The sequence below is a fragment of the Ptychodera flava genome, chromosome 7 (assembly GCF_041260155.1).
Source record: "Ptychodera flava strain L36383 chromosome 7, AS_Pfla_20210202, whole genome shotgun sequence".
In the NCBI taxonomy this organism is placed as follows: Eukaryota; Metazoa; Hemichordata; class Enteropneusta; family Ptychoderidae; genus Ptychodera; species Ptychodera flava.
The window spans coordinates 17,412,902-17,440,235 of NC_091934.1; the positions used below are offsets into that span (position 1 = coordinate 17,412,902).

Sequence of the window (27,334 nt, forward strand, 5' to 3'; positions counted from 1 at the left end):
TATTGTTAAGCAAGGTTGTTGGAAATGTCAAATATTTAAGATTAAACATATTTCAAACATTATCTACTATGAAAGCTTTGATCTGGAGAACTCAAAACTTTCACTGGAGTAATTCAAGTGTGAAAAAAGGTCAAAATCTTCAAGCCTTTCCTGGGGATAGATGATGGTCAAGGTTTCTTCTGGGCGCACTCCACTGGTAAACTGCTTATATGGGCGTCGGCTATAGAGGGCGCCACACAAAGACAAGGCAATCACAGTCCACGCCTACTTTCAGTTACACAGATATGACACTTCATGTTGATTGAGGATTATGCTTTCAAACTGTTATATTTGTGAATTAAATCACCTTAAATAAACAAAACTTTCTCCAGAATCTGAGCAAACATAGCATATTTAATTAACATAATTAAGAAAAATACACACTGCACAACTCTGAGCTCTTTGTGAGGGGAATAAGATGTACTACTGTACATGGAAAATGCTGCAGAAAGTTACAAAGGACTCATTCTGAATTGTCCACTGTCAAAAGATTTGTTTATGCCTTCTACATGTCAACAGTGAGTTAATATATGGAAAACTATTCAGATGGAAAATTGGTGGACTTGGCCCACACGTCTACTGATGATGTAACAAACTTTTTTAAGACAAAAAAAATTAAAAAACAGCGCCCTCTGCTGACAGGCCAATGTACAAACAGGATAACAGTGCCTTGCAGTCCATCTGTAACAGCAAAGAATTCTACCAGGTCAATATAAATGGGAATAAATTTCAATGATGCTTTTGAGACAGTTCCTGTAAACAATTTAAAGGCATGATGGTTGCAGTAACTATGGCAGTATTTCCTGTCTCAGTGAACTTACAAATCATCATTCACAGTGCTGGAAATTTTGATCTAAAATAGAGATGCTTACTTCTACAACCTTCAAGGATGGGTAATGTGAAATGATTTTCAGTAAAAAGACTCTAACATCAAAGTTCCAGTCTCATCCCTACTACAAACAATGGGTCGGTCCTATGCTATTGTTGTCAACAGGTTGGCCTGACAACTCTACTGAGAAACAGGGATGGGCATTGGTAAGTGGAGATGAAACGTTACGGTTACTGATCATGACATGGTCTGCCTCGGCAAAACAGTCAATCCCATTTTCAATCCGTGGCATAACGACAAACATAACCCTGGTGTATCAGGTCACGGTCAGTCTGTCCTCAGAAGGAAATACAGATTCAAGCAGGCAACCTGACTGAGTCTATCAGTTATCATGGTGTATCACTGCAGAGGGGAAGGTAAAACTTAAATATTGTCTCTTATTTGGTGGGGGGCACTTCATTCCTGTAACAGAGTCACTTTCTCCTTTGAAGTCACTCTTTGACTTGTTTGATCATAGTCCATATTTCTCAGTCACTTTTGAAAACACTCCTTCCACTTTTTGCTGCGGTGCCAATGCTGCTAACAGACCCTCTTGCTGTCTACTCCTGGCCACTTCCACTAGACTCTGAAAAAATTCATAATACAAGCGGAGAGAAATGATGTCAGTCAAACATTCATTACTTTCAAATCATGACAGTGTGGTTGCTTACAATACAAGTTTACATGGGTCAGGGAATTGAAATCATGTTTTCTTGTTACCAGATACAATTTAGAATTCAACAGATACCAAAACTTTCATGTAATATTTATTGCTTTAGTTCGTTATCTGTTTGATAATGTCACCCTTCACCTTTAACCTTTGCACTCCCCTACAAACCCACGGATACCATTGCAAGGACAAGCAGTATACAAAGTAGTAAAATTTGTTATCAATTTTCCACCAATTTCTTCTTCTTTAACATTCAAAGTCTGGTTCATCTGCTTCTGCACAAAAGGTATTCAGTGTGTTTGCCAAGGTTGGGGAACATTCGTATATAATTTGGGAACCCCGGTAATATTGCTGCTGTCCCCTAATACGATGGCATTGACACACCAAGGGTAACCCTGGTAACATTTATCTGCTTACCGCCCTTAGCAAAAACACTGGTATTTCCAGACAAAAAAGTCAAGCAGCGAACTGCAAATTACTGGTTCCATAATCTTTTTTGTCAAAGAGATGTTCAAAAAAGCAAATCTTACCTTGAATGTCTTTGGCTCATATACTGCTAAATGTGATAGAACTTTTCTGTCCAGCTGAATGTTACACTGTCGTGTAAAGAGAAAAACATGATTTTGATTTCAGATCCCGATGAATCAGTCGTAGGAAAGTTGTACACATCATTGCTTAATACAAGCACAATCGGGTTTTCTAAGGGGGCCTGCCTGGCTTCATGAAGCATCTCGACCCCCCAGGATTATGATGATTTGTAAAATTAATGGGGGGGGGGGGTGGGGGGGGGGTTAAGTATCTCCGTCAGTATTGCTAAAGTTGAATCCTCGATACAAACACAATTGGGTTTTCCTAGGGGGCCTTCTAGGCCTCCTGATGCAGCTTGACTCACTAGGATTATGATTTCTATCATTGTTTACAACTAGTCCAGGAATATGTCTACACATGTTATGCATGTACTGCTACGGTGGGGATGTCGAGGCATCGTGGCGGCCTGGACGGCGGTACAGGACTCCTAGTACTGTGCATCAGGCAGGCAACGTGCTACCGGGCACCCACTACAGGCCCATGACAGTACCCCCCAAATTATGGCTAAACCGCGGACATGCATGGCTGCAGTGCGGCAGCAGTACAGCCCCCACCCCCACCCCCACCCCCTGGTGACCATGCACCACTGGGAGATGTCTAATAGTATATGTTCATTGTGGGACATGGTAGACTTCAAGGGGATTCTTATGCTACAAATCATGAGTTGTGGGAAATCTCTAGTACTGTGCCACTGTCTATTGACATAAAATTTACATCAAGTATATACTATTCACTGCATCATTGTCTTACCTTTGTTAGATTTTGCATGAAATGATGATATTTCATTCCATGTTCTCTAGTTGCTGCAGACAACCTCATTATCCAAAGCTTGGTCACAAAAAAAGAAAGAAAATAATGTGAAATTTAGCAAATTTACGAGGCAGCTCAACGGGATTATACAGTGGGTGCATAATGTGTGATGTAACTAATAGTGGAGAAAAAAGACTGCATTTTAACAGTTTGATTCATGTGCAAATTATTATAATTTTTTCTTTTTCTTTTAAATATTTAACCTGTTCACCCCAATTCCCCGTAAACAGGTCCACATCTACCATTGATAACAATGGGTTTGGGTGAAACCATGATGGTGAAGGGGTTAAGAAATATGAATCATTTTGTACATGGTTATACAGATCTTGTGTTTCCCTGGGTTCTCCATACCTGCATTTGAGGGGTAGACCACCCCTTTGTTTTTTCAGCAATCCACACCAAAGAATATCCTTTTGAAAATCAAATAATATGCAAATTACATATTGTTATGTAAATCGGTAAACCCTCTGTTTTTTCCAGATTGTGGAGAACCATAGTCCCTCAACAAAGAAGGCACCATGGTAGAACACTGGCCTATGAGTTTCAATACATATTTCCTCTTCACATTTTCGAAAGTTAATATCCGAGGCTGAGGAAACCCAGTTGATCTTGCTACATCAAAATTCATCTCCTGTCCAATCATGACATTTATACCATTCACTTTATGGCAACTCATCACACAACCTCTCTTTCAGCCAATAACATCACTCGTACTATAGAAAAAAACTGTAAATGCAGATACACTTACAGTTCTCATATGTCTCTTCTTTTTAATTCTTGCCAGTGTGGAGTACTGCAATGCTTTGTGTACAGTCCTTACAGCAAGGGAGTAACAGTTCCTCCTCCGATAACCAAAATACTGTAGCAGAGAGATGAAATAATTCATTATCATTTAAGGGGAAATATGCCTCGAGGACAGATATTTGGAGTTGAAAATTTTTCCCAATGTTTTGTGGGTCTGCCTCTCGTGTGGGCTAATTTTGAAGCCTGCGGTCTGCTTTGAACTTTCTGAGTCTTAGTTTCCTGAGAATCAAAACACCAATGTGATATTTCCCAATGGAGTTAACATAGGGACGGCAGCCAGTTTTCATTTCAAATACTGGTAAACTTTTTGGTAAATTGTTTCTCAACTACCAAAGTTTGCACAGTGACCCCTGAATTTTATTCTTAATTTTGAAAGGAAATGGTTTCAAGTTTCCTTGACGAACGTTTGACCAAAAGCTTAAATCTCTCAGTTTCTTGGCACATACTCCAAACATTGCATCCAAATCCCTGCTTAACTACATGCATATCATTTCAGGTTTCCTTAAGGCTGAAACAACCAGTACACCTAGCAGCTAGTGTCACTTAGTCTTACTTTACATTTGACATTTTTAAACAGAATCTAACTTAGTTTGTATATTTCTATGCAATGGTAACACTTGGATCGGGTATTGACGGTAATGCTCCAGAAACAAGTTCTGGACAAGCCTTTCCTTACACTCTCAACTGTGACCATGGTTAGGTCCAATCAGATTGAAAGTGATAGGCTGGCATCCTATCGTTGGAAATGGTGAATTTGGACTTCTTACAAGCGAAATGAAAGCGAGAAGGTAAGGTACCCTTCAAATTGTATAATTTGGGGATCCAGGGGAATACAGATGGGAGTCAAATCAAAATCATACAACGATGTTCCTATTATAAGAGTAAACGGTTCGATTTTTATACCTACGTTGAAAATTCATGAGATCATTGCCTCACAGATGCACTACAGGTACAGGTGTTGACCATGGCAAACGATTTTGGTAAATGACGTCAGCCAATCATTCTGATAACTCCGTCAGCCTGAGAGGCGCTGCAGTTTTAGGCTGCAGGTTCGTTTCTAGCTCCATGGATGCAGCTAGTACTACAGCAGTACTCAGGCTAACTCATAACACGTGTGTACACCAAGAATGCAAGATAAAGCATCATCAATACTGTACCTTGGACAGCGCGAATATTTTTTGCTTTCGCGCCCATCTGTCCGGTGGCGGACACCTCGCCATTAAGTAGTGGGTCAAAAACATTGAGATGAGTTTGTTAAAGTCGACGAGTGTTTTACAATTCCACTTTCGGTAGTATACCACTGAGCTGACGATTTCAACGTGCATACGATTTTGCAATACTCCCTAGCATGACCATTTTTATTAGTTTTCTTCAATGAGCGCTGTTTTGTTCACCGTGACGATTTTTGTCTTTATATCACGAAATATATATGTGTTGATAGAGTTCAATAATTGAGATAATCTATAAGCATTGATCTATAAGTATCGTCTTATTTATCAGGCAGCAGCCACAACAAACAAGTTGCTTTAGCTCAAAACAGCTCAAGCTAGGGGATACTCTTAGTAGAGAAATACCGAACAGTCTCACATGTTGATTTCACAACGTGCAACATTCGTAGAAGTTGAACCGCAGGACGCAATTTCCACCGATACCATTGAACTCGATGTGGAATTAAAATGGGGAGACGAAAGAAAAAGACGAGTGGACTTGGCAGAAGTATAATAAATGACAGATTCCAAGACAAAAAGACGATATCCGGCAAGAAGTCGGACAGCTGGGTAAGCTAAATTGACCCACTTCCGGGGTTCCTCTCTGGACCGTGAGTTGCAATTTCTCCGACCAGGCCATTCATTATACATAGCCAGCACGTCAGTTTGACCGTAAGATGCCAACTGGACATCAGAGAGACTTCAACGATCCTTAGTCAGACACACTGTCAAACACAACACAACTTAAGGAGCTGACAGTTCTACGGAGTGCAGCATCTGAAATATTAGACCATGTCAGTGTTGTTAGAATCACTGCATGATAAACACAATGATTTCCTGTCAAACTATGTGCAATCACTGATTCCACACTAAAACATTCTTTTTCAGTAAAGGCTTGTCTTTCCGTGATGGGGACAAATAGTTTCGACCAAACATATTTATTTTCTGGGGTTTTTTATTTACATTTCCCCCCATATCAGAACAAACAACATTTTCCCACTATCATAAGTTGTTTTTTCGGTGAAAAAGTTTGTAAACTGCCCTAAATCATAGCATTTCTACCTGTCTTTTCCTCTTAATGTCTATTATTGAATAAAAAATTAGTAAACTTTCATGTAATTGCTAGTTGTTTTTAGTATCATTTAGATTCTTACAAGGCTGGGTTTTGTTATCAGGAATTTAGGCCGGTCCCTGTTCTCTAGATGTACGTTTTCTGACTTTACGTGTTGTCTTCAAATTGACCGTCAGATACGTGGACATTTGTGATACTGATCTGGAAAAATATATAAACACATTTTTTTCATGGTAATCACGCAAAGTTACTTTGACTATATCATATATCTTCAAAATTGAATCACCGTCAATGTATCTGAAATACCTTGCAAGATGACCTTAGTCAATCACGTTGAATACGCATTCGTCAATTTTGCTTGCATCAGATACGTTAACTTTCTAATCGCTGTATTTAAATCATCAGACTATACAAACAAGTATTTTATTGATCATCGTGTTACATGAATCTCACTTATTCACATCGACTGTGAAATCTTAAAATATACATAACAATTAGTATTGAACGTTAAATAAGACTTTTGGGTGTCAGATACGTTTGCATCAGATACGTGACCTCGATTACTATAGCCCCGAAAAATCAATATATTGACGCACTCAAACAATGACGCTGCTTTTTGCACTCTGACCTTTGAACAATCTATCTATTGATATGCTAATAGACTGATTGCCAGGCGTCGTTTGAGTCGAGGGGCGCTCTCTGTCATCATATTCCAGGATAATTGCGTCGAATTCGGAAGTAAGTACAATCTTGTTGCATTGCACAAATTTATAAGAGTGCAATGAGAGATATAACATCAAGTTTCTTTGAAAAGAGTGATACTTTATGTATTTTGCGGTCACTCTTCAATATGCAGAGCAAAATATCACGTACGCAATATTTAACGTATCTGACAGAAACCTGCAGATATCACGCGTTATTGTCTTATTTCCCTTCTGTACTACGTGCATTTAACAGACATATTTGTGAAATCAAATCGTAATTTTTGACGTAATTTCTATTAAATGTTTGATTTATTGACGTAATTTCAAAAAAGCAACTTACAAAAGATGTATATTGCTCAACATTTGACGGACAATTTAGTTAACGTATCTGACATGTTTTTGTATAGATCTGACTTCTCCTTAAATTAGCCTTTAGCTTGAAAATTAAACATGCGTGACAGTGACGTGTAAATATTAGGCGACCATTTAGAGTACTTCTTCATCTTTATTTTTGTAGAGATGGGTAAAACACGAGCAGATTACCAGCGAGAGTATAGAGAGAGAAAGAAAAAAAACGACCCTGAATACTTGGCTAGAGAAAGGGAACGTTCAAAACGTTATCGGATACCAATAAAAGATCTGTCCAAAAAGAAACAAGCCAGTATTAGAGAACGAAATAAACAATATAGTAAAAAGTATAGAGATATAAACAAAAAAATCCTACTGAGGCTAAGAGAAAAACAGAGAGAAGTAACAATTTCTGAACCAGTACCTCTGCCGAGCATTTCCAGTAACACATTGGAGTCTTGTAGTCCACTGAGTTCCCGCAGTTCGCGAAGTAATCCATCACCGCTTCTAATAAAAATGTCCTTTCCACAAAAGAAGAGAAACGCAAAAGCAGCCAGTGCACTACAAAAAGCCAGGAAAGAAGCACAATACCTGAAGAAAAGGATAGAGATTCTGACAAGAGAGAAAAGAAAGTTGGCGAAGAGATGCCAGCGGTTTAAAAGTAAGCAAAAACAAACAGTCACTGCTGCTAGTACGTGCATCTTGGATCAAGGCAGAGTGAAACGGCACAAACACCCAGAAAGAGAACAAGACAAGAATTACGTCAAGCAGGAGTGAGTCCTGGAAAGATGCCTAGGTCTGTTGTAAAGAAACTCACCATGGCAAATGCAATTCTTGATGAAATTAAAGAGTCAAAGAAACACAACAAATCGCAGAAAGTTCGAAATGTAATTCACCGCGTTGTTAGTGGGAAAATAGTAAAACGCTCTCGTTGCATTTCCCTTCTACACCAGAGCACCGGTATTCCGAAATCAAGTATTATGAATACTAATACAAAAACAATACAGTTACAGAAAAGAGCACGACTAACTCTTGCTAGGGCGTGTTTAAAAAATCGGGTCGTCGATTTCATGAAACGAGATGATGTAAGTATTTCCATGCCTGGAAAAAATGATGTTAAATCGTACGAAGGAGAAAAACACCAAACCCGCATTCTCAATGATTATCTCTCCAATGTGTACGAGAAATTCAAAGCTGAACACCCTGAAATAAAGATATCGCTGTCATTATTCTGCTCATTTAGGCCAAGATACGTGCTGCTGACATCCTGTATTTCGCGAAATACATGTCTCTGTATCAAACACCAAAATATGGCAATGATGCTTAAATGTCTACGCTCCATGGGTATCAACGTGTCAAATAATCCAGAAGTGGTATGTAGACAGGTGACAAATGATGGGATGGAAACTCTACTAGGTAATATAAGGAATGATGAAGTTGAATTTGACACATGGAAAAGAGTGGAATCCGATGGAAAGAAACGAATGAAAATTGTACGTGAGAAGAAAAGTAGGGATGACTTCATAGCTTTGATGAAGAGCGCCTATGCAGAGTTTTTGAAGCACGTAGACCGAGTTAAGACACAATATGCTGCTTTGAGACGCCTGAAAGACACCCTTCCCAAAGGTCACATCATTCTGCAAATGGATTTTGCTGAGAACTTTACTTGTGGAAGCATGGATGAAGTGCAGAGTGCTTACTGGAATGCGACAAATGTCACACTTCACCCTGTTGTGGCCTACTACCGCACCGCTGACGACAATCTTGAGCATAAGAATTACATCTTTGTATCTGATGTAAACCATCATAATTCAATCGCCGTTGTCACAATCATCAAAATGCTCACGAAAGAATTGCGAGAAACATTTCCTGAAGCAAAGGTAATCCATTACTGGACAGACAGCCCTTCATCCCAATATCGCAACCGGTTCGTGATCGACACAGTTGTTCATCACTACGAGAGGCATGGGTTCCATGCTCGTTGGAATTACTTTGAAAGTGGACACGGGAAAGGTCCATGTGATGGACTTGGTGGCTCTGCCAAGCGACAAGCAGCTGATGCTATTAAACAAGGAAAAACGACAATCCAGGATGCCAGCGATTTCTTTGCGTGGGCTTCAAGAAATGAAAAATCGATACATTATCGATTTTATTCAGAGCCCGAATACCAAGCAACATCCGAAGAGCTAGAGATGTGTACTTTTAAAACTATACCCGGTACCATGAAAATACACGCGGTTTATCCATCCAAAGGTCAACTTTACACCAAGACGTTTCTTGTTACTGTCAAAGATGTCTCGTTGGTGATTTGTGTGAAGGATGGACCAGGAGTAACAAGAAAAACGCTGCATCGCCCACAGAAAACCACTCATCATCTGCTACAGTTACATGTACAAGCCGCAGCCGTGAGGATGTCAATGTCATTGCCGCGGAAGGCGATTATGTTGCAGCCCTGTATGATTGTCAGTGGTACGTTGGTCAAGTAATTGAGTATGACGAGAATGACGACGATTATAACATAACATTCATGGAGCCAACGCATGGAAAAATAAACACCCGACATACAAATGGCCAGCAAGAGCCGATGCCTTGTGGATTAAACCAAATGATATAATCTGCACCATAGATGAGCCCAAACCAACAGGGAAAAGCAGGCGTCAATTTGTCCTTGCAGAAGAAGACTACGAAAAATAATGGCTTTTGTTGCTGTTCGTGGCTCGGAATAAATCATGATACTAACTTAGACTGCATGACGCTGTGCATTTCTTAGATGTGTGTCCTTAGATACCACAGAATATATATATCTGAGCCAATGAAAAAAGCATTCTGACATAGTGTGTAGTCTGCATCAGATACGTTAAGTACATGTTTCCTGAAAATATTTACGATTTCGACACTTTTTCTAACATGAAATTGAATTGACGTTTAACTCAAGTTGCGTTATTAAAATACAATTAAAAGTCGGTGTTTATAGGAGTTAAAAATGTGATTCCCACATCTACAGCAGAAATTCGAGCATGTGATGCGGAAGAACAATGATTTTTCGTTTTCGTGTTATGTTTGAGCTTCACATTTTAAAACCGTTTTCAAGGTTTAGAGGTTCTAGAGCGTATTAAGTGTTTGAAATCAGTTTGTTCGTGTTAAACTCGTATAGACTCAGTATAAAAGAACAGTGACATCGACTGGAAACGATAGTGCATCAGATACGTTAACAAACGGCTACAATTAAATTATACGTTATTCTGCTTTTATCTGGCAGTTTTGATCTATGTTAAATATAAACCTATTTTGTACCTATGATAGAGATTGCATAAAGTAATGCTGCCACCTTCTTCTCGATGTCTTGATTTTACTATGATAATTGGAACACATTCGTTCTTTTCTGTGTGAAAAAATTACCCTGTCCGTCGGATTTCGTCGCAACACTTTCCCATTTTCGACTTGACCTACATCGTTATACGATTGAAGTGAATCCCTCTAGATGTTGCCTTTTTGTAACAAATGTATTCATTTATTTAATGTTCATTGCTTTTTAGGAGGTTAATCATCAAAGACTGTTAACGTATCTGATGCATATTTTTCTTCCTAGTATGAAACACGTTGTTCACGTAAAATTGGAAATGTGTTTGGGTCCCCTGAGACTATTTTTCATGACTGTAATTGATAAATGATACTTTAAAGCCAATAAAACGTTTTCAAAACAACTTCAATTTTTAGGAATTTTATTTTACAATTATACTGTTTAGCGTGGAATCAGTGGCACTGCGTGTGTACATAGCCGTACACAATATATATATATATATATATATATATATATATATATATATATATATATATATATATATATATATATATATATATATATAGCTAGAAACATGATATAAATATAATTATATGTGTGTGTGTTTGTGTGTGTGTGTGTGAGAGAGAGAGGGGAGAGAGAGAGAGAGAAATGTAGTGTATAAACAGTAGACTTTGAAATCCTCCTGGAAGAGTCCTTGAAAATGAAATTGGGTCTGGGAAAGTCATGGAAAATTGATATTTCATCCACAGTTTTCAAAATGACAAAATGATCAGTTGTTATATCATAGAAATCAAATGATATGTAAAATGATATCAGTAATGTATAAAAAGGATACATTTTAAAAACTCATATCTGGACAATGATATTTTCAAAATCAAATTATCCTCTAAAGTCCTTGAAGTTAAAGTGGCTTTTTATATGGACACTGTATATACAGCAGGGACCTTGCCAAGGAGTGTATGTTTTCCCACCTGTATCAACCCACGTTGTAACGTCAAGTTGCTTAAAATCATTCACTGTTTCACAATCCTTTTTTTATGTGACGATGTCTCAGCAACAAGAGATGAACCGTCAGTTTCTCCAGGCATTTGATTTGTAGCTTATTTTTCATGCTAAATGTTCATGCTGAATCATTTCCAAAGATCAACATTTTCTCTCTTCATAATTCCAGCTTCACACCAGTGAACTGAATGATGGGTACGAATGGGGAAGATTAAACCTGCAGTCTGTCACTGAAGAGAGTAACCTCAGTGAATTCTTGGCAATTGCTGATCTGGCTGGTACTGAATTCACAGCAGGTGAGTTAGGGAGTCTGTTTCCTTGCAACAAGGTAGCATTACCATTTTTCAACTGGCATACTTGTATATGTTGTCACTACTCAGTGAGTTAGGGTGTCTCCCATGTTATTAAAGTGAGGTAGGGTGTTTCTTTCAACCAGGCATATAAGATAAATGTTTGTTTCATCCAGGCATGTAAGATAATAGTTGTATTCTTATCGGCTAATAATGTCTTTTGTTCATCATCGTCATCATCCAGGGGTTTCATTAGAGCCGGAAGCCGGCGAAATTAACCGGTTACTCTCACGATTTTGCCGGCTACTTTTTTGGAAAATTGAACTCTTTCATAGCTAAAATATTTTTTACCTTCTGAAATGATACGGACAAGTTTCACAAACTCTGTAGTCAAACTTTTCAACGGCTTTTATGTGAAACAAAATTTAGAAGACGAGCGACTACTACGATCGCCTTGTACTACGATGCAGCACGGTCTTGCGTATACTGCCTCAATAAAAATCGGAATTGCAATTCACGATTCTATTGGCTACCTGAATTGCTGATTCCTATTTGGCAACCTTTATATACGCTAATGAAAACGTCAATACTACACCTGTCGGCCGTCGTTAGCTCAACTCAAAATGGTCGATGAACAAATGAAGACGGAAGCGATTGCAAGGTCAAGCTTTGCTGTACGATCCTCGGTATTGAAGTGGACCAAGAAACAGGAGAAGGATAATTACGTGGATTTAAACTGTTTTTCGAAGGCAATGACCTGATTTTTTTCTCATGAAAAACATTTCGATTACAATTGGAATTTTAGTAAGTGGTCCCCTTTACAAATTAATTGGGGGTGCCAACATTTCAACAGAGGGGGAATCCCCTATCCCCCTGTCTAGATGTAACACTGTATAATATCATCTACATATCAAATTTATATCATTAATAATTGTGAATTATTATAGTTTACCTCCTAAAAGCATAGAGGCTCTAAAGACTTGCTTTCTTTGTTCAAAATATCGTCAACATTACCACATTTTATCATTTTTAATTATGAATTATCATATTTAGGCCTAATCTCCCAGGAAAATGGCTTTTATGATATGAACACAAATTGCCCTGGAACACTGCTGACAATTCTCCTGAAAATACTAGAAATTCAAGTGACTGTAAAGCTGTAACAAGTAAGTTTTAGCTCATTTTTCAGGGTTTCTGGCCTTCGGCCGGGAGGGGGAACACCCCCAACCGGACCCTCCCCCGACGACGACCGCTTTGTGGTCATGGCAGCTTTAAGCCGCCTACTTTTCCATTCTAGCCCCCTACTTCAAAACTTAATGAACCCCTGTCATCATCATCATCATCATCATCATCATCATCATCATCATTTTATTGCCATTTCTTAAAATCTTGAAATTTTTACCACACATTAAGTACAATTTGTATGCTGTAAACTTGCAAATAAACTCATAAATTAGTAACAGTGATGTTTGAACCATCCATCCAAAATAATGACATAAAACATTGATTTTCTGATGGTGTAAATAAGTGTTGTCAATTCCGTATTCAATCCAATTTTCTTGCCAGGTGTCATCACTTACCTTTAGCCAATAGGATGTAATTAAATGCTCAAAAGTGTCAGTGATGATGTTCCTTGAAAAATATTCAACCATCGTTGACCATCCTGTGACTTTTGTCATTTATTTCTGATAGAAAAGCTGAATGTAAGAGTGATTGATCCAGCCCAGCACACTGGTCTTCCATCAGCATCAGAAGCCAAAGCCATTGAACAAGCACAGCAAGAAAACAAACAATTTATAGAAATACCACGAAGGTTGGTATAGCAAAGATTTTGACAGATTTTATACATGTCTATATTATGTTCTTATTTATATCAAAAGTGGCAATGTTAATCCAAGCTATCAATGTCAAAGATGTTCACACACAGTTATTTCTTGATTTACCCACAAACAGACCCAAATGGGACTCTTCCACGACACCAGAGGAGCTTTTACAGTTGGAAAGAGACAGCTTCCTTCAATGGAGGAGACTTTTGGCAAGGTATGTATATCTCTTTGAAATCTTTTGTGTATGGAAAAACTCTGTCTATCAAAGGTAAGGACAGACACCTTCGTGAATGGCAAAAGTGTCCTCTGTTCAGAGGTGTCCAGATTGGAAAGGTATTCTAGTGTACCGGTGACATTTGGTTAACCCTTTCACCACCATGGTTTGTCCCAAATCCATTGTTTTCTATGGTAAAGTTGGACCTGTATACAGGCAACTGGGGGTGAAAGGGTTAAAGGGGCAGGTTGTTTATCAGCTTTATCTCTGAGCAAATTGACTAACTGAACACAACTTTCAAAAGAAAACAAAGGACTGAAATCACATAAACAGTCAATGTGAACAACCACTACTGCGAGAACCAGGGATTGAGAAATGCCCCTTTAAATAATCTGGCCCAGACCTGTTCACCCCAATACCCTATAAAGAGATCCACAATCTGATCACCGTTGATAACGAGTGGTTTGGGCCAAACCAGGATGGTGAAAAGTTTAAGAACTACCCTGATGAGAGAGACTGAGAGGCATATGAGAAAACAAGGAACATCATAGATGAGCAAATACCCCAGCTACAAAATCAAAATATATTCATCATTTTACATATTCACAAATTATATTTATCAAAATCGAATTAATCCACCAAAAGTCCAAACCAAGATGTACATGTATACTTATAATTTGCCTTCAAGGCAAGGCAACATTGCAACACAAACATTACAAATTTTACCATAAAGTTTTTTTTTGCAGAGTAAATATAATAAAGCATGATAAACAGTTTTAATAAGATATTTTTTTAAGGCAGTAGGTCTTCAAATATACTAAATATACTTTTTATCATCAGTACTTCATAAGTTCATGTCCCTGATAGAGCCATTTCAGAGCTTGCAGATAATGCTTTGAGGAGACATTTTGCTGTGCAGTATTAACCCTTTGAGTTCCAAAGTCAGCTTTTGTTGCCTTTATGAAATACATCCGGTCAATTTTTTTCAGATTTTTGCCAAAAATTTGATATGAAACTCTAGCCTATGAAATTTGATGTCCATTTGGTCCAAAATTATCAAAAAAAGTACTGAAAATTTCATAAAAATTTGCAAAACGTTGCACTAAAATTTTGTTTGGAAAAGTTATCACACTGAAAGGGTTAAAAAATACACCTACCTTCTAAAATATTTCTTCATCCAAGGACTGGCAGGTTAAAGTAAAAAAAAAATTGGAAGCCATTCTTCAACGTATTGTTTTTTGTGTGATGGTGTATCTATGGAGACTTAATGTACTACAAAATACTGATATGGCTGGAAATATTGAATTATCACCAAAATACTACATATGTATCACAGAAAATATTGAGCATTAATTCCAATACTCATAGATTTCACAATACTTTGTATTTTATGCCCCATTTGAATGCAAAATACTGGAATGTTCTTTATTCAGTGTTCAAGAGAAGCAACATGTTCTACTGACTCCGTTTGAGAGGAATTTGGATTTCTGGCGACAGCTGTGGAGAGTGATTGAAAGAAGTGACGTGGTTGTCCAGATTGTGGACGGCAGAAATCCCCTGTTGTTCAGATGTGAAGACCTGGTGAGTTTGTTTGTTATGAAACCATCCTCTTTCCTCCTTCATGAGGGTTGTGTCCCTAGGTAGATATTGATATGCAGAGGTGTTACATTGTTTGATTCTGTAACATTCAGGAAAGTGGTGCTGCCATGTATCACAGTTTCATTTTCTTCTGTGAACCCTTTCACAAATTTCAAGCTAGGAACGATTTCTCATTTTGATGTTGCTGTGATGCAGTTGGCAACAACAAAATCAAAATGCAAATTTACACTAAAAATGTGCGTAAAAGTTGTACTTACGTTTGCGATGAGAAGAAATTTGCATTGAAATCATTTGATATGTTTGAGATTGTGTTTGTTGAAAGTGTGGCGTAAGATGGTATTGCACTTAACAACACACTTTTTTCAAAGCAATATTTCTGAACAAAGATGACATGAAAACCCTCTCATACTACACATTTTCAAAAAGCAGAGAATGGAAAGCTTAGTGCGGTAACAATAGTTTACTCAAAAGATGAAAGAGATACATATTTTGGGCAAGAAAACCTCATATTTGGTATAAATGATAAAAATAATTGAAGTCAAAAACTTGATCTTCATGAAATTTAATATCTCATTTGAAACTAAAGTATATATGTAGAAAAACATGACACTTGTTTACATTATATACACTTCTTTCTCACCCAACCTACCACTGCTTGTCATGCTAAAAGGTAATGTAGGGTTTATAAATCGAAGAAAATTGAATGAATCTTTGCAAAAATGTGATTTTTAGCAAAACACGCAGTATGATGTGCAAAAACGCTGTGAAACAGGATTTCCTAAGTATTTGTTAGAGGTTGAAAGACTACACTGAAGTTTGCCAAATATGTAAGAACTAAGATGAGTTCTCTTTTTTTTAAGGAAAAATATGTGAAAGAAGTTGACGAAAACAAAGAAAATCTGATTTTGGTCAACAAAGCTGACTTACTAAGTGAAAAGCAAAGAAGAGCTTGGGCTGGTTATTTCACAGGAATCGGTGTGAAGGTTGTATTCTGGTCCGCCATATTGGAAACAGAGAGAGCCAAACACCAGGTAACATATCAGTCTGTGGAACTTTCAACTTGTAAGTTCTTATCCCCCACTCACCTCAATGGGCCAATCCTGTTGCTGCAAACAATGAGGTTAAACTAAAGCTAGTTTTTACAGGGGTGAATAAGTTAGAAAAGTTGACAAATGTCTGCTTTCAAATGTATGACAACTACAACACAGTTGCTCGTGTGAATGAAATGGTAATAGTGTTGAAACTTGTAGGGTTAGGGATTTCCACTGATTTGGACAATTTCAACTTTTTTGCAGGAGGAATCTCAGCAGAAAGAAGATGACTTGTCTGATGATTACGATGATGATGAGGAGGAGGAGGAGGAGGAGGAGGAGGAGGAAGAGGAGGAAGAAGATGGAGATTATGGTGATGATGGCGGTTGCCAAGGCGTGGAGAAAGAGGAAGAAACAGTAGAGGAGAATGAAACACAGAAAACGGATAACAGGGAAAATGAAAATGTGGATAGGCAAGAGGAAGGCGCAAGCGGGGCAACAGGGCATGACACTGCTACAGAAAATGATGAACAAAGCCATGGAGAGTCAAAATCATCGAAATGCGCAGACGATAATGCTGAACTCAAAAATGAATTTGAAAGCAAACTGTCAGACATTACAGAGACTGACGATGAGAATGTCAATAAGGATAAACCATCCCGAGCCAATTGTTCAGAGGGTAACCCATCAGAACCTGCAACTCTAAGTGAACACTCTCATGCTGGAATTCCTAGTCATCAAGGCGGTGATGGACTTCCTAGGACTAGAGATTCAGAAATTCAGATTTCACAGGAGGTCTTAGAAGGAGAACATCGAGTTCACTTTAAAGAGGGTCATGGGAATTTTTCCGAGGGTGCCGCAGGTAGACAGGAGGAGGAAGGAGAGGGGATTGGGGCAACTGCTGACACACAAACTCAGAACAGTGGTAGTAAGTTAATTGACAATGATCCTAAATTACTCTGTGGAGAGGAGCTTCTTGAGGTTTTGAAGTGCTTCCACAAAGGAAAGAAAGTCAACGAGGGAGTAACAACAATTGGGCTGGTGAGTTGAAACACTGTCATCGTGTGCAAATTCTGGTGAAACTATTTTGAAACCCATCCTACAAATATTATAAGTGTGACTTACTGTTCTTCCCAAAGAGTGCTTTGTGTTAGAAAAAATGTAAGAAAGTCAAAAGAGAAAAATTTGTTTTCAGCACCAATTCAGTTTGGTCGGGTAATGATGTGATGCCTCAATTAGGTGTCAGAATGTATGTTGTGACTGGAACCAGTGGAAGATCTGTTGTTCAAGGCAGTCCCTTCTTTAACCAGTCCACCCCGGTTCCCTGTAAATGGGTCCACAGTCACAGTTGATAACAATAGGTCTTGGGCCAAACCATCCTGGTATAAGAGTTTACAGCGAGGGCACGACTTATGGGAACACCAAATTAGGTAATTACCCAGCAACTTAGCTGAGCACTTTGCAATTTGACCTGGCATTTACCTAAACAAGAGTCTGTTTTATTGTCTGAAGACTGATAAGATATCCACCAAACTCAGCAGGCAGCTCCCACTGAGTAAACTGATATGCCTACACAGGAACAACCCATTTTCAACTGGCATCTAGTTCATGGGAAAATTGTGAAAAGGGAGAATAAATATAATGATGTAACACAATCTATTGTACTAATTTTGTGTCCTGGGCCTGAACCTGACAGGTTTTGCCTCTGTATGTTATTTGGAATTGAAAAATCGCAGCATCCCTTGTAAATCTAGAGTTACAAAACTTGTCAAATTTACCACCTTCCATGAGCCCACCACTGACGTTGATGGAACAGTCCATTTTTATCATATGATTGGATGGTTGCTCTGACAGTCAGTCTTTCTTCAGTGTATGTAATTGTGATTAAAAAAGTGGTAATAACATGCATATATACAAAAACAGGACACAAAATGACAGCGGCAAATCATGTTTTACACTTTACAACATTTTATTCCGGCCCTTCAAAACTCTCCTTCAACTACATGCAGCTGCCGGTCAAAAATGTTTTTTCCAGTGTAGGCATATCAGTTTACTCAGTGGAGGAGCTGCCTGCTGAGTTTGGTGGATATCTTATCAGTCTTCAGACCATAAAACAGACTCTTGTTTAGGTAAATGTCAGGTCCAATAGCAAAGTACTCAGCCAAGTTGCTGGGTAATTACCTAATTTGGTGTTCCGATAACTCGTGCGCCAAGTGTAAGACTAAATTGATGTTTGTATCAGGTGCCGCCAACTGTGCTGTTCGTGCAAAAAGGTGTTCGTGCGAAGTTTTTCAGCGGGCGGGCAAATTTCAAAACTAATCAGCGGGCAGGGAGAAAATATCGATATTTACTGTGGGCGGGAAGAAATTTCACTATTTTCGGTGGGCGGGGAGAAAATTTCTGACAGTGGGCACCGGAAGATACGTAGAGGGAGGGGAAAGCAGCGTGGTTGATAGAATTTGAGGGGAAATTAAGCGCCTAACTTGGAGGGGTACAATGTTCCAAGGTATACTGCCAGCTGCCCGCACGGTTTGCATTGATCGGGGTTGCCTAGTAGGCATCTAGTTGGCAATGGGAAATTTCAGTTGTGGGGAGAGGGCAGAGGGGAGCTTGAAATGTTGTGGGGAGTGGGGAGCAGGCAGACTATAGGTACTGGAGGGCAATGGGCATCAAAATTCAATGGGAGGGCACAATTTCCGTGTATGCCAGTGGGAGGGCAGTTACGAACAGCTCTACTTTCCCCTCCAAATTTTAGGTCAAGGCCAAAAATAAGAAAAATCGGCATATCAGCCTTCAAAACATGTTTTGTGACGATTTTGCGAAATTCATGAAATTTACCAGTTGGTGGCACCTGTTGTATGCCCCTAATACACCTACCACAGTTATCATCTACATGTCTGACATAAACATGTCTCTTCTGTAGCGCCCTCACTGGTCAGTCTTTATATCATTACTGTGTATTTGTTTTTGTTCTAATTGAGGAATATACAGTACCCATATATGTTGACAAGAAAGACAGGTTACAATCTTTATTATATTTTTTGCAATATGTCACTTACTGTGTCTATCAGTTTCTTGGCTGATGAAAGAAACTGATTGAACATGTTCTGAAAACAGAAAAATATTTCAAGTTCCTTATTTCAGTTCATAAGTTGAGTTGTCCATGGGTCTGACCTTGTTTTAGCCATTCAATCAAAGTAGAAAGGTGGATGTTTTGACCTCTTATAGAAAATTTGAAAATTTGCCAAGGAATTGCTTAATGATTCTGTTGATAAAAGTTGAAGTGAAGCACAGACTACGTGTATCTGCCTTGAATTGCAGTGGAAAGAATTGAGTAACACTCACAACAGTCACAAAACTGCCCTCTTAAGTTGTGAGAGGACAGGTCTTTTTTGAACACAGCAACTTCAGGCAACTAACCAAGACATGCCAAAATTGTTACATATTCCAGAGTAACATAATTAAATTGCGATAAAGTGTCATTAATGGTGGTTGACAGCTGTTATTTAACCATTTGAGTGCCGTAATTTTTTCCCACCAAAGTTTTAGTGCAACATTTTACAACATTTTATGATTTTTTTTTCTGGACATCACTTTTCATCAGCTACAGTTTTTGATCAAAATTTTGTAAAAAATCTGAAAAAAATTAACTGGGTTGTATTTTATAATGGTGAAAAAAGTTGACTTTTGCACTCAGAGGGTAAATTAATATGAAATTCGGTAGTAAGGGAATGTAATACAATTCCCTGCGTCTAAAGGAATTATACAATAGTGATCCGTGTAATCCTCACAATTTGTGCAAACCATGGGACAGAATCACGCAAAATATGCAAACATTGTCCCGACGACTTCTCTACATTTTTTCTATGTTCAACAAAGTAAATTTTGTCTGCCTTTTGGATGTATGTAAAAATCCTCTGTGCCATGCTGTGTTCTGGTGGGCCATGCTTGATCTGATGGATAATGTAAGTGCTGACAAAAAGGTCAGAACATAGACAACATGTGTATCTGCTACTTACTTTGAAGTGCAACTGACAATTTCAGCCCAGACATAGATCTACGTAACAGGGTTGTATGCAGACTGTAAACACACAACCCTGCTGTGCAGACCTCGAATACTCTCAAGTTAAAGCTCGCTGTATAATATCAATATCCTAATGGCCTGACTTTTGCGTATTTTCCATGATTGCGTTCCTTGGAGTACTGTTAGCCTACATTATCTAAAGCGCACCCAGACTGAATACTCCTGTGAGTGTACTTTATGTATTGGTCGATATGCAAATCTACGCCACTTCCGTGGCAAATTTTTGAACAAGTTCTTAAGCCAATTACATGAGTGAGGTAACATTTAGAGCGATTTCATTGGTCATTCTTGAATGAAATTGAGCGTAAATAGCTGTAAGTCTCTATATGTTTGGACCATTAGTAGGGTTTCTGTAGCTAAGTCAGAGGAGCAGTTTATTTCCATGTATTCCCAAACAGGAGCTCACAACTGTATGTTGCATCTTGCTTAGGTTGGTTATCCCAATGTTGGTAAAAGTTCAACCATCAATGCCCTGCTGCATGCCAAAAAAGTGCCCGTCTCTGCCACTCCAGGAAGGACTAAACATTTTCAGGTGAGTCGCAGCAAAGGGTCACATCGAGGTTGTTGTGAAGGTGACATTGGAACTCATGAATATTCATGTTGTATCCCTCGTGAGTCCAAAGAGTTCATACGGAGTGAGCCATCATACAGTTCACAGAACGGTCATATGTGCAGCCAACAGTCACACCCAGGTTGTTGCTGAAGGTGACATTGTTACTCATGAATATTCATGTTGTATCCCCCGGTGAGTCCAAAAGGTTCAGATAAAATCTCCAGCTATCAGAATGATTGCACAGATGTCATCAATTTGTTAGAATGCGTTCTTTACAACCACATCATTTGTGCAGTTTTTGAGTTTTTGTAGTCTTTGAACAGTGTCACCTAAACGAATTAAACAAAACAGTAAAAGTACCCCCAGTTGAACCTCGTCTCCTAATCCAGGGACAGAAGCTGTAACTTTTTGTGAATTTTGCAGTATTTTGGTTACAAGTATCAAGTACATTTTCTCATTCTACTGAAAGCATGATCACAGATCCATTTATTCGTGAATGTCAGCATAGCCTTTGTCTGTGTGATGATCTTTGTTGACAAATGTATCAAAAGCCGGATTGAATTCAGATTTCTCCAATAACAGTGCTGACTCTACTTACAGGCACTAAATAAACTTAATAGGTGGTATTTCATTACACTCCAGTTAGGTGTGGACTTGGGATGTGATTTAATATCTGCAGTTGACACACGGAACAAAAATACTTAAAGATAGCAAAAGAATACATCAATTGAAACTTAAACATTTAGATAAAGACACAAATTAATATCACTCAAGCTCATCTTGAGGCTGTGATTTGGGTAGATTTCACAGCTATTTTGTGTTTCCACATTAATGTAATGAGAAAATATCTTGCAGAATACGTAATGTCTGTCAGCAGTTTTACTGCATTATTCCGTGCTGCTAATATTTATTCGCAAGACCTTTCTGTGTAAGCTCATTTATCGTATCACTCACCTGACTGCTGGTACAGCCGATCCAGAAATGAAGGCCATCTTACAAAAATGCCACTTCCTGACTCTGCCGTACAATAGGGTCTCTTACAACATACCTCCGTTTCAGACCTTGTTTGTAGACCCACAGATGTGCCTGTGTGACTGCCCCGGTCTTGTCATGCCTTCAATGGTGTCAACCAAAGCCTCAATGGTGATCAACGGAATCCTTCCCATCGACCAGATGAGAGACCACATACCACCTGTGTCATTGATATCCTCACATTGAAGATGATGATTATAAGGGTGATAAATGGTGATAATGATTATGATAATGATGCTTATGGTTGTAGCGATGAGAATGGTGATGATTAGATTGGTAATGATGATGATGATGATAATGGTGATTATGGTTGTAGCAATGAGAATGGTGATGATTAGATTGGTAATGATGATGATAATGGTGATTATGGTTGTAGCAATGAGAATGGCGATGATTAGATTGGTAATGATGATAATGGTGATTATGGTTGTAGCAATGAGAATGGTGATGATTAGATTGGTAATGATGATGATAATGGTGATTATGGTTGTAGCAATGAGAATGGTGATGATTAGATTGGTAATGATGATGATGATAATAATGATGATAGTTATAATGATGATAATGGTGATAATGATGATGATAATGGTGATGATGATGATGATAATGATGGTGATGTTATAATAATGAATGGTTTTAATAATATTATAATGATGAGGATGATAGTAATGATGATGATGATAATGATGGTGATATTATAATAATGAATGGTTTTAATAATAATTATAATGATGAGGATGATAATAATGATGATGATGATTATTATGATAGTAATTGTTATGTTGTTGACGGTGTCAGTGAGATGAATGTCAATCAGATAAATTGACAAGTTTTAAATGCCTTCACATGATGTATTTTCTGTACATGTGTTTTGTTACTGTGTCAGTCACCAAATTACAAGATATGATTTTGACAAGGCCAGGTCAATCTGATCGTTAGGGGTACATTACATGGCACAACTTTATTTTATCCCTTAACTGGTCAGCACATTTGTCAGCATATTCCGCGAGATGTTCTGGAGTCAACCTATGGAATCAATATCGTCAAACCCAGAGAGGGGGAGGACCCGGATAGACCACCAACAGCGCATGAACTTTTGATGGCATACGGATGTAAGTATGAAAACTGCCTCATGGAATTTCAGTCATTTTTCATGCTGTTTGTATTCTACAATGAGCCAAAGATAGACAATTTTTTTTTATTGTTAGAATTTCCAGGTTAGAAATGGGAAGTTCTAGAAAAGGGGGTTTTCAACTTTTCTGTGTACATTACAAGAACTATAGATAAACCTAATGCTTCCATTTCATTTCATATCTTTTCAACTTTCACTCATGTCACAAATTTATTTTATTACCCATGGCCAATCACACAGTTAAGAGACTGAGGGTTAAATCAAATTCTTTGTTTGCTGTCTGCGTGCTGGTAGGTTTTCAGAGAAAATTAAGAAAACAAACACTATTACAATATGTTAACACTATTACAAACATTTTAACACTATTACAAATAAAAAACATTATTTTTCCAAACAAAACAAAATAAAAAATGAGCTTATCTTAATACACTTGTGTTTTTTTTGTGCGTGTTTTTTTGCCTGGCTGGCTGGTAGGTTTTCAAAAATCCGAGGACGGCGAACAAAGAATTTTCTTTAAATGGTCTAACAAAAAAAAACTGGAAGCTCTTATTTATACAGTGGAAAAACCCACTCTCCAAAAACCCCCAAACTTTTATCCAAAGTATTTGGTATTGTTGAAATGGACAATGAAGTATTCTGCAAAGAATTAAGCAAACTTGTTTCTCATTCTTTTGATTTCTTTGTTAAATTGTTCCACTTTTAAATGTGACAAGCGTTCTTTTGTTGACAAAACACCCTGCCTTATGACAATGATGGTATTTTAATGTCATGTTATTTTCAACAGACGTACGTGGATTCATGACACAGCGAGGAGTGCCGGATGCTCCCAGGTCGGCCAGGTACATCTTGAAAGACTATGTTAAGGTCAGTTGTGGCTTGAGTCTCACAAGAGATATTGTTACCAACTAGCAGTTATCTACAGTGAAAAGTAGTGTCCTTATTGGTTCACAGTGTTTTGATCCAGTTTAACAAAAAATGTCAACTGATGAGCCGTTAAAGCCCCAATAGCTGTGAATGTGTAATAAATAGATCTCAAAATACCACCCCTTTTCCAAGAGTTTTCTTTGAATATTGCCTATGAAAGACTGAAAAGTGTATAACACTATCGTAAGTGATGAAAGTAGCATGTAAATTCAAACGTTTCAACACCATTTTAGATTTCCTGCCATTCTCAAAAAATAATCATGTGACAGAGAAAATAAAGATTAAAACGACAAAATGTCAGCCATCGTATACTGTGCATTCAACTAAATGGCATCATGCTTGTTTTTTTTATGATCACAATGTATATGTGCAGGAAATAATGCATTTTTTGTACTTTTCTGTGGGGACGCCATTTGTGTTTGCCACCCGTTTATTATTTAACCTGTTAAAACGCGTAGGCATGGTCCAAATCAGTGAGCAGTGATACTTCTATACATGTCCTTCAGTTAGCACATTTACACAAACCAACTTTGGTTTGAAAATAAAATCATGAAAATAATGCATAAAATTTGCAGCTATTGGGGCTTTAATACAACTGAACTAGTCCCCTTGTCACATTGCTGCATTGCTTTCATTAAAAAAAACCCTAATGGATGAGTTGGTTTTACCTTTACAGGGCAAATTACTCTACTGTCATGCTCCGCCAGGAACTGACGAAAGTACTTTCCAGGAATTTGTCAATTCTTTGGAGAAAAATCAGGAATCTGGAATCAAGAAGGCTCATCTGAAGAAAGTTCACAATCCAACAGTCATTACAGCAGACGGCATCAGGGTAGGTGTAGAATTCATGCTGACCCCATATTGACATTGCACAGCGCTATAAATACCAACAAATCTACTTGATTTGTACCAATAGATACAAGTTATCCAATACATCAGAAATTTATATTTTAATATTTTTTATCATGAAACTTTTCATGAAAAAATATTCTCTAAATACCTGTCATTATGCAACATTATTATTTTCAAAATTCAAAAATAAATTCTTAAAATTCATTAATCAAGAGAGTTGTGTGTACCACAAATAATATCTACTTAACCTTGTGAAAAGCAACTATTCGCGGTTGTATGTTTGTCACCTAGCTGCATAGGTGCAACTTGAGCACTGCTGATAGAAATTCAGACATAATTTTGGAAAATGTTATCTTACTTTGCAGACAAATATTTATTTTTGCATATAAAGGTTGGAACAATGATGTCATTTGCAAACAGCCCTATCGTACCTTTTATCATGTTCAGTTAACCCTTTGAATGCTGTAATTTTCCCCATCAAAATTTTAGTGCAACGTTTTACTAATTATTATGAATTTTTCTGTAATTGTTTGATAATTTTGGACCAAAGAGACATAGTGTTTTGTTGGCTACAGTTTTTTATCAAAATTTTGGCAAAAATCTGAAATAAATTGACTGGAGTATATTTTATAAAGGCGACAAAATTTGACTTTGGCCTTCAGAGGGTTAAAATAGACGAAAAAATGTACCATGATTAAAAATTCAATATTCAATACTAGTACATGGTGTTATTTTTCATGAACTATAAAGTATCAAAGAATTGTCAGAATTTTTAGATGTTGAAAATTTTTTTGAAAGTGTGTTCACAATGAATATTTTTTTGAAAGTCTGTTCACAAAGCTATTGCCTTAATTTTAGGTCATTTGTATGACACATTATTCATCACATGAGGTGCAGTAGTTTTTGCCCAACGTTTACCATCTGTTGTAAGAAAGATGGAAATGAAGTATTGTCAATTTGTATTTAGCACTATCATACTAGTGGTCACCAAGTAAAATAAGTATTTCATTTCTTGTGGCTCTTTTCAGCGAAAACAGCTAAGTTCAGCAGGCGATATGGACAAAGCATTCTTCAGTCAACAAAACATCCTAGCTTGCAGCAAGGGAGTCCAGGGTGTTGCGGGATACGCCAGAAGAGTTGATATGGGACGCCACGTCAGTTTTGAAACGCAAAGTCGTGATGGGCAGAGCGGTAGTGTGGCCAGCAGTCTCACATCTGTTGCCGAGAAACCATGGAAGAAACACAACAACAGAAACAAGAAGGAAAAACTAAGGAAAGTCCATAAACACTTGGATGAATGCTAGATGGAACGGCCACACCTCTTTAGGTGAAAGCTTCAGTGCAGAAGAATTTTACTCTTTTCTAAGTGTGTTTACTGGCCATTTACAAATGAGGTCAATAAAATGTTGTATTCCCTAGCCATTCACTAGCTATTTACAAACGAGGTCAATAAAATGTTGTATCCACTGGCTATTCACATATGAAGTCAATAAAATATTGTATTCACTGGCCATCCACAAAATGAGGTCAATAAAATATTGTATCCACTGGCCATTCACAAAATGAGGTCAATAAAATATTGTATCCACTGGCCATTCACAAATGAGGTCAATAAAATGTTGTATTCACTGGCCATTCACAAATGAGGTCAATAAAATTTTGGATTCACCGGCCATTCAAGATTGAGGTGCATGAAATTTGTTCAATGTCCATTGACAATTGGGGTCTATAAATGTTGAATTCATTTGCACATGTCCGTAATATCAATGCAAATATTTTAATGTAAAACATGTAGTCATTTATAATGAGCCAGTCCCCGCCAACAGAGCTGACTGATATGACATCATAGTTCCACCATTAAAGGGATACAGTTGTATCAAAGGTGGTATGGGACTCATACAACCAATGTAAACACTATTGAAGGTATGATGGCGATTAATGAAAGTTAAAACATGTCTGTCATAATCTACATGGTATAATTTTAATGTTGCAGCTATGATGATGCGGTGCACCAAGATATTGTGCATGAAATACATTGTTTGTAAACAAGAAATTCACACAGGCACAGTTCCAACGACAGTTTCCTTTTAACGTATTCCTTGTAAATTATGAAGAGATTTCTGAAATTACTCATTCAAGAATATTGCATCATTAGTATCTTGTTACTGTCAATGGTGGGCTTGAATCTTGTATATCAAAATCACCCATCAAAGGATCCAGATATGTACATACTAAACAAGTGTGAACATAGAAAAAATGCATTGGTGTTCTATTTGCAGCAAGGGTATTCTTTGCTTGATGCTGTATTTAGTAACAAACGTAGGGTAGCGCCAAGCTGTTGCCGCAAAAGGGTGCGTAGTTTACGACGATGGTACACACA

The 27,334-nt window shown here is 37.8% G+C and overlaps 2 protein-coding genes across 2 annotated transcripts; one reads left to right on the forward strand and one right to left on the reverse strand.

The window, feature by feature from the left end:
- Window positions 1-373: 373 nt before the first annotated feature.
- LOC139136900 (large ribosomal subunit protein bL20m-like) lies at window positions 374-5,133 on the reverse strand. Its single transcript, XM_070704747.1, has 5 exons — window positions 4,937-5,133; window positions 3,724-3,834; window positions 2,916-2,993; window positions 2,108-2,173; window positions 374-1,493 (listed from the first exon to the last, which is right to left on the reverse strand). Exons 1-5 carry the CDS (start codon window positions 5,102-5,104, stop codon window positions 1,380-1,382), a joined length of 537 nt encoding a protein of 178 aa, XP_070560848.1. The 5' UTR covers window positions 5,105-5,133; the 3' UTR covers window positions 374-1,379.
- Window positions 5,134-5,359: 226 nt separating this feature from the next.
- LOC139136899 (large subunit GTPase 1 homolog) lies at window positions 5,360-26,634 on the forward strand. Its single transcript, XM_070704745.1, has 13 exons — window positions 5,360-5,557; window positions 11,587-11,713; window positions 13,400-13,520; window positions 13,661-13,747; window positions 15,181-15,328; window positions 16,207-16,377; window positions 16,642-17,418; window positions 20,892-20,993; window positions 22,074-22,217; window positions 23,035-23,158; window positions 23,963-24,042; window positions 24,779-24,934; window positions 25,983-26,634. Exons 1-13 carry the CDS (start codon window positions 5,456-5,458, stop codon window positions 26,256-26,258), a joined length of 2,415 nt encoding a protein of 804 aa, XP_070560846.1. The 5' UTR covers window positions 5,360-5,455; the 3' UTR covers window positions 26,259-26,634.
- Window positions 26,635-27,334: the final 700 nt, after the last annotated feature.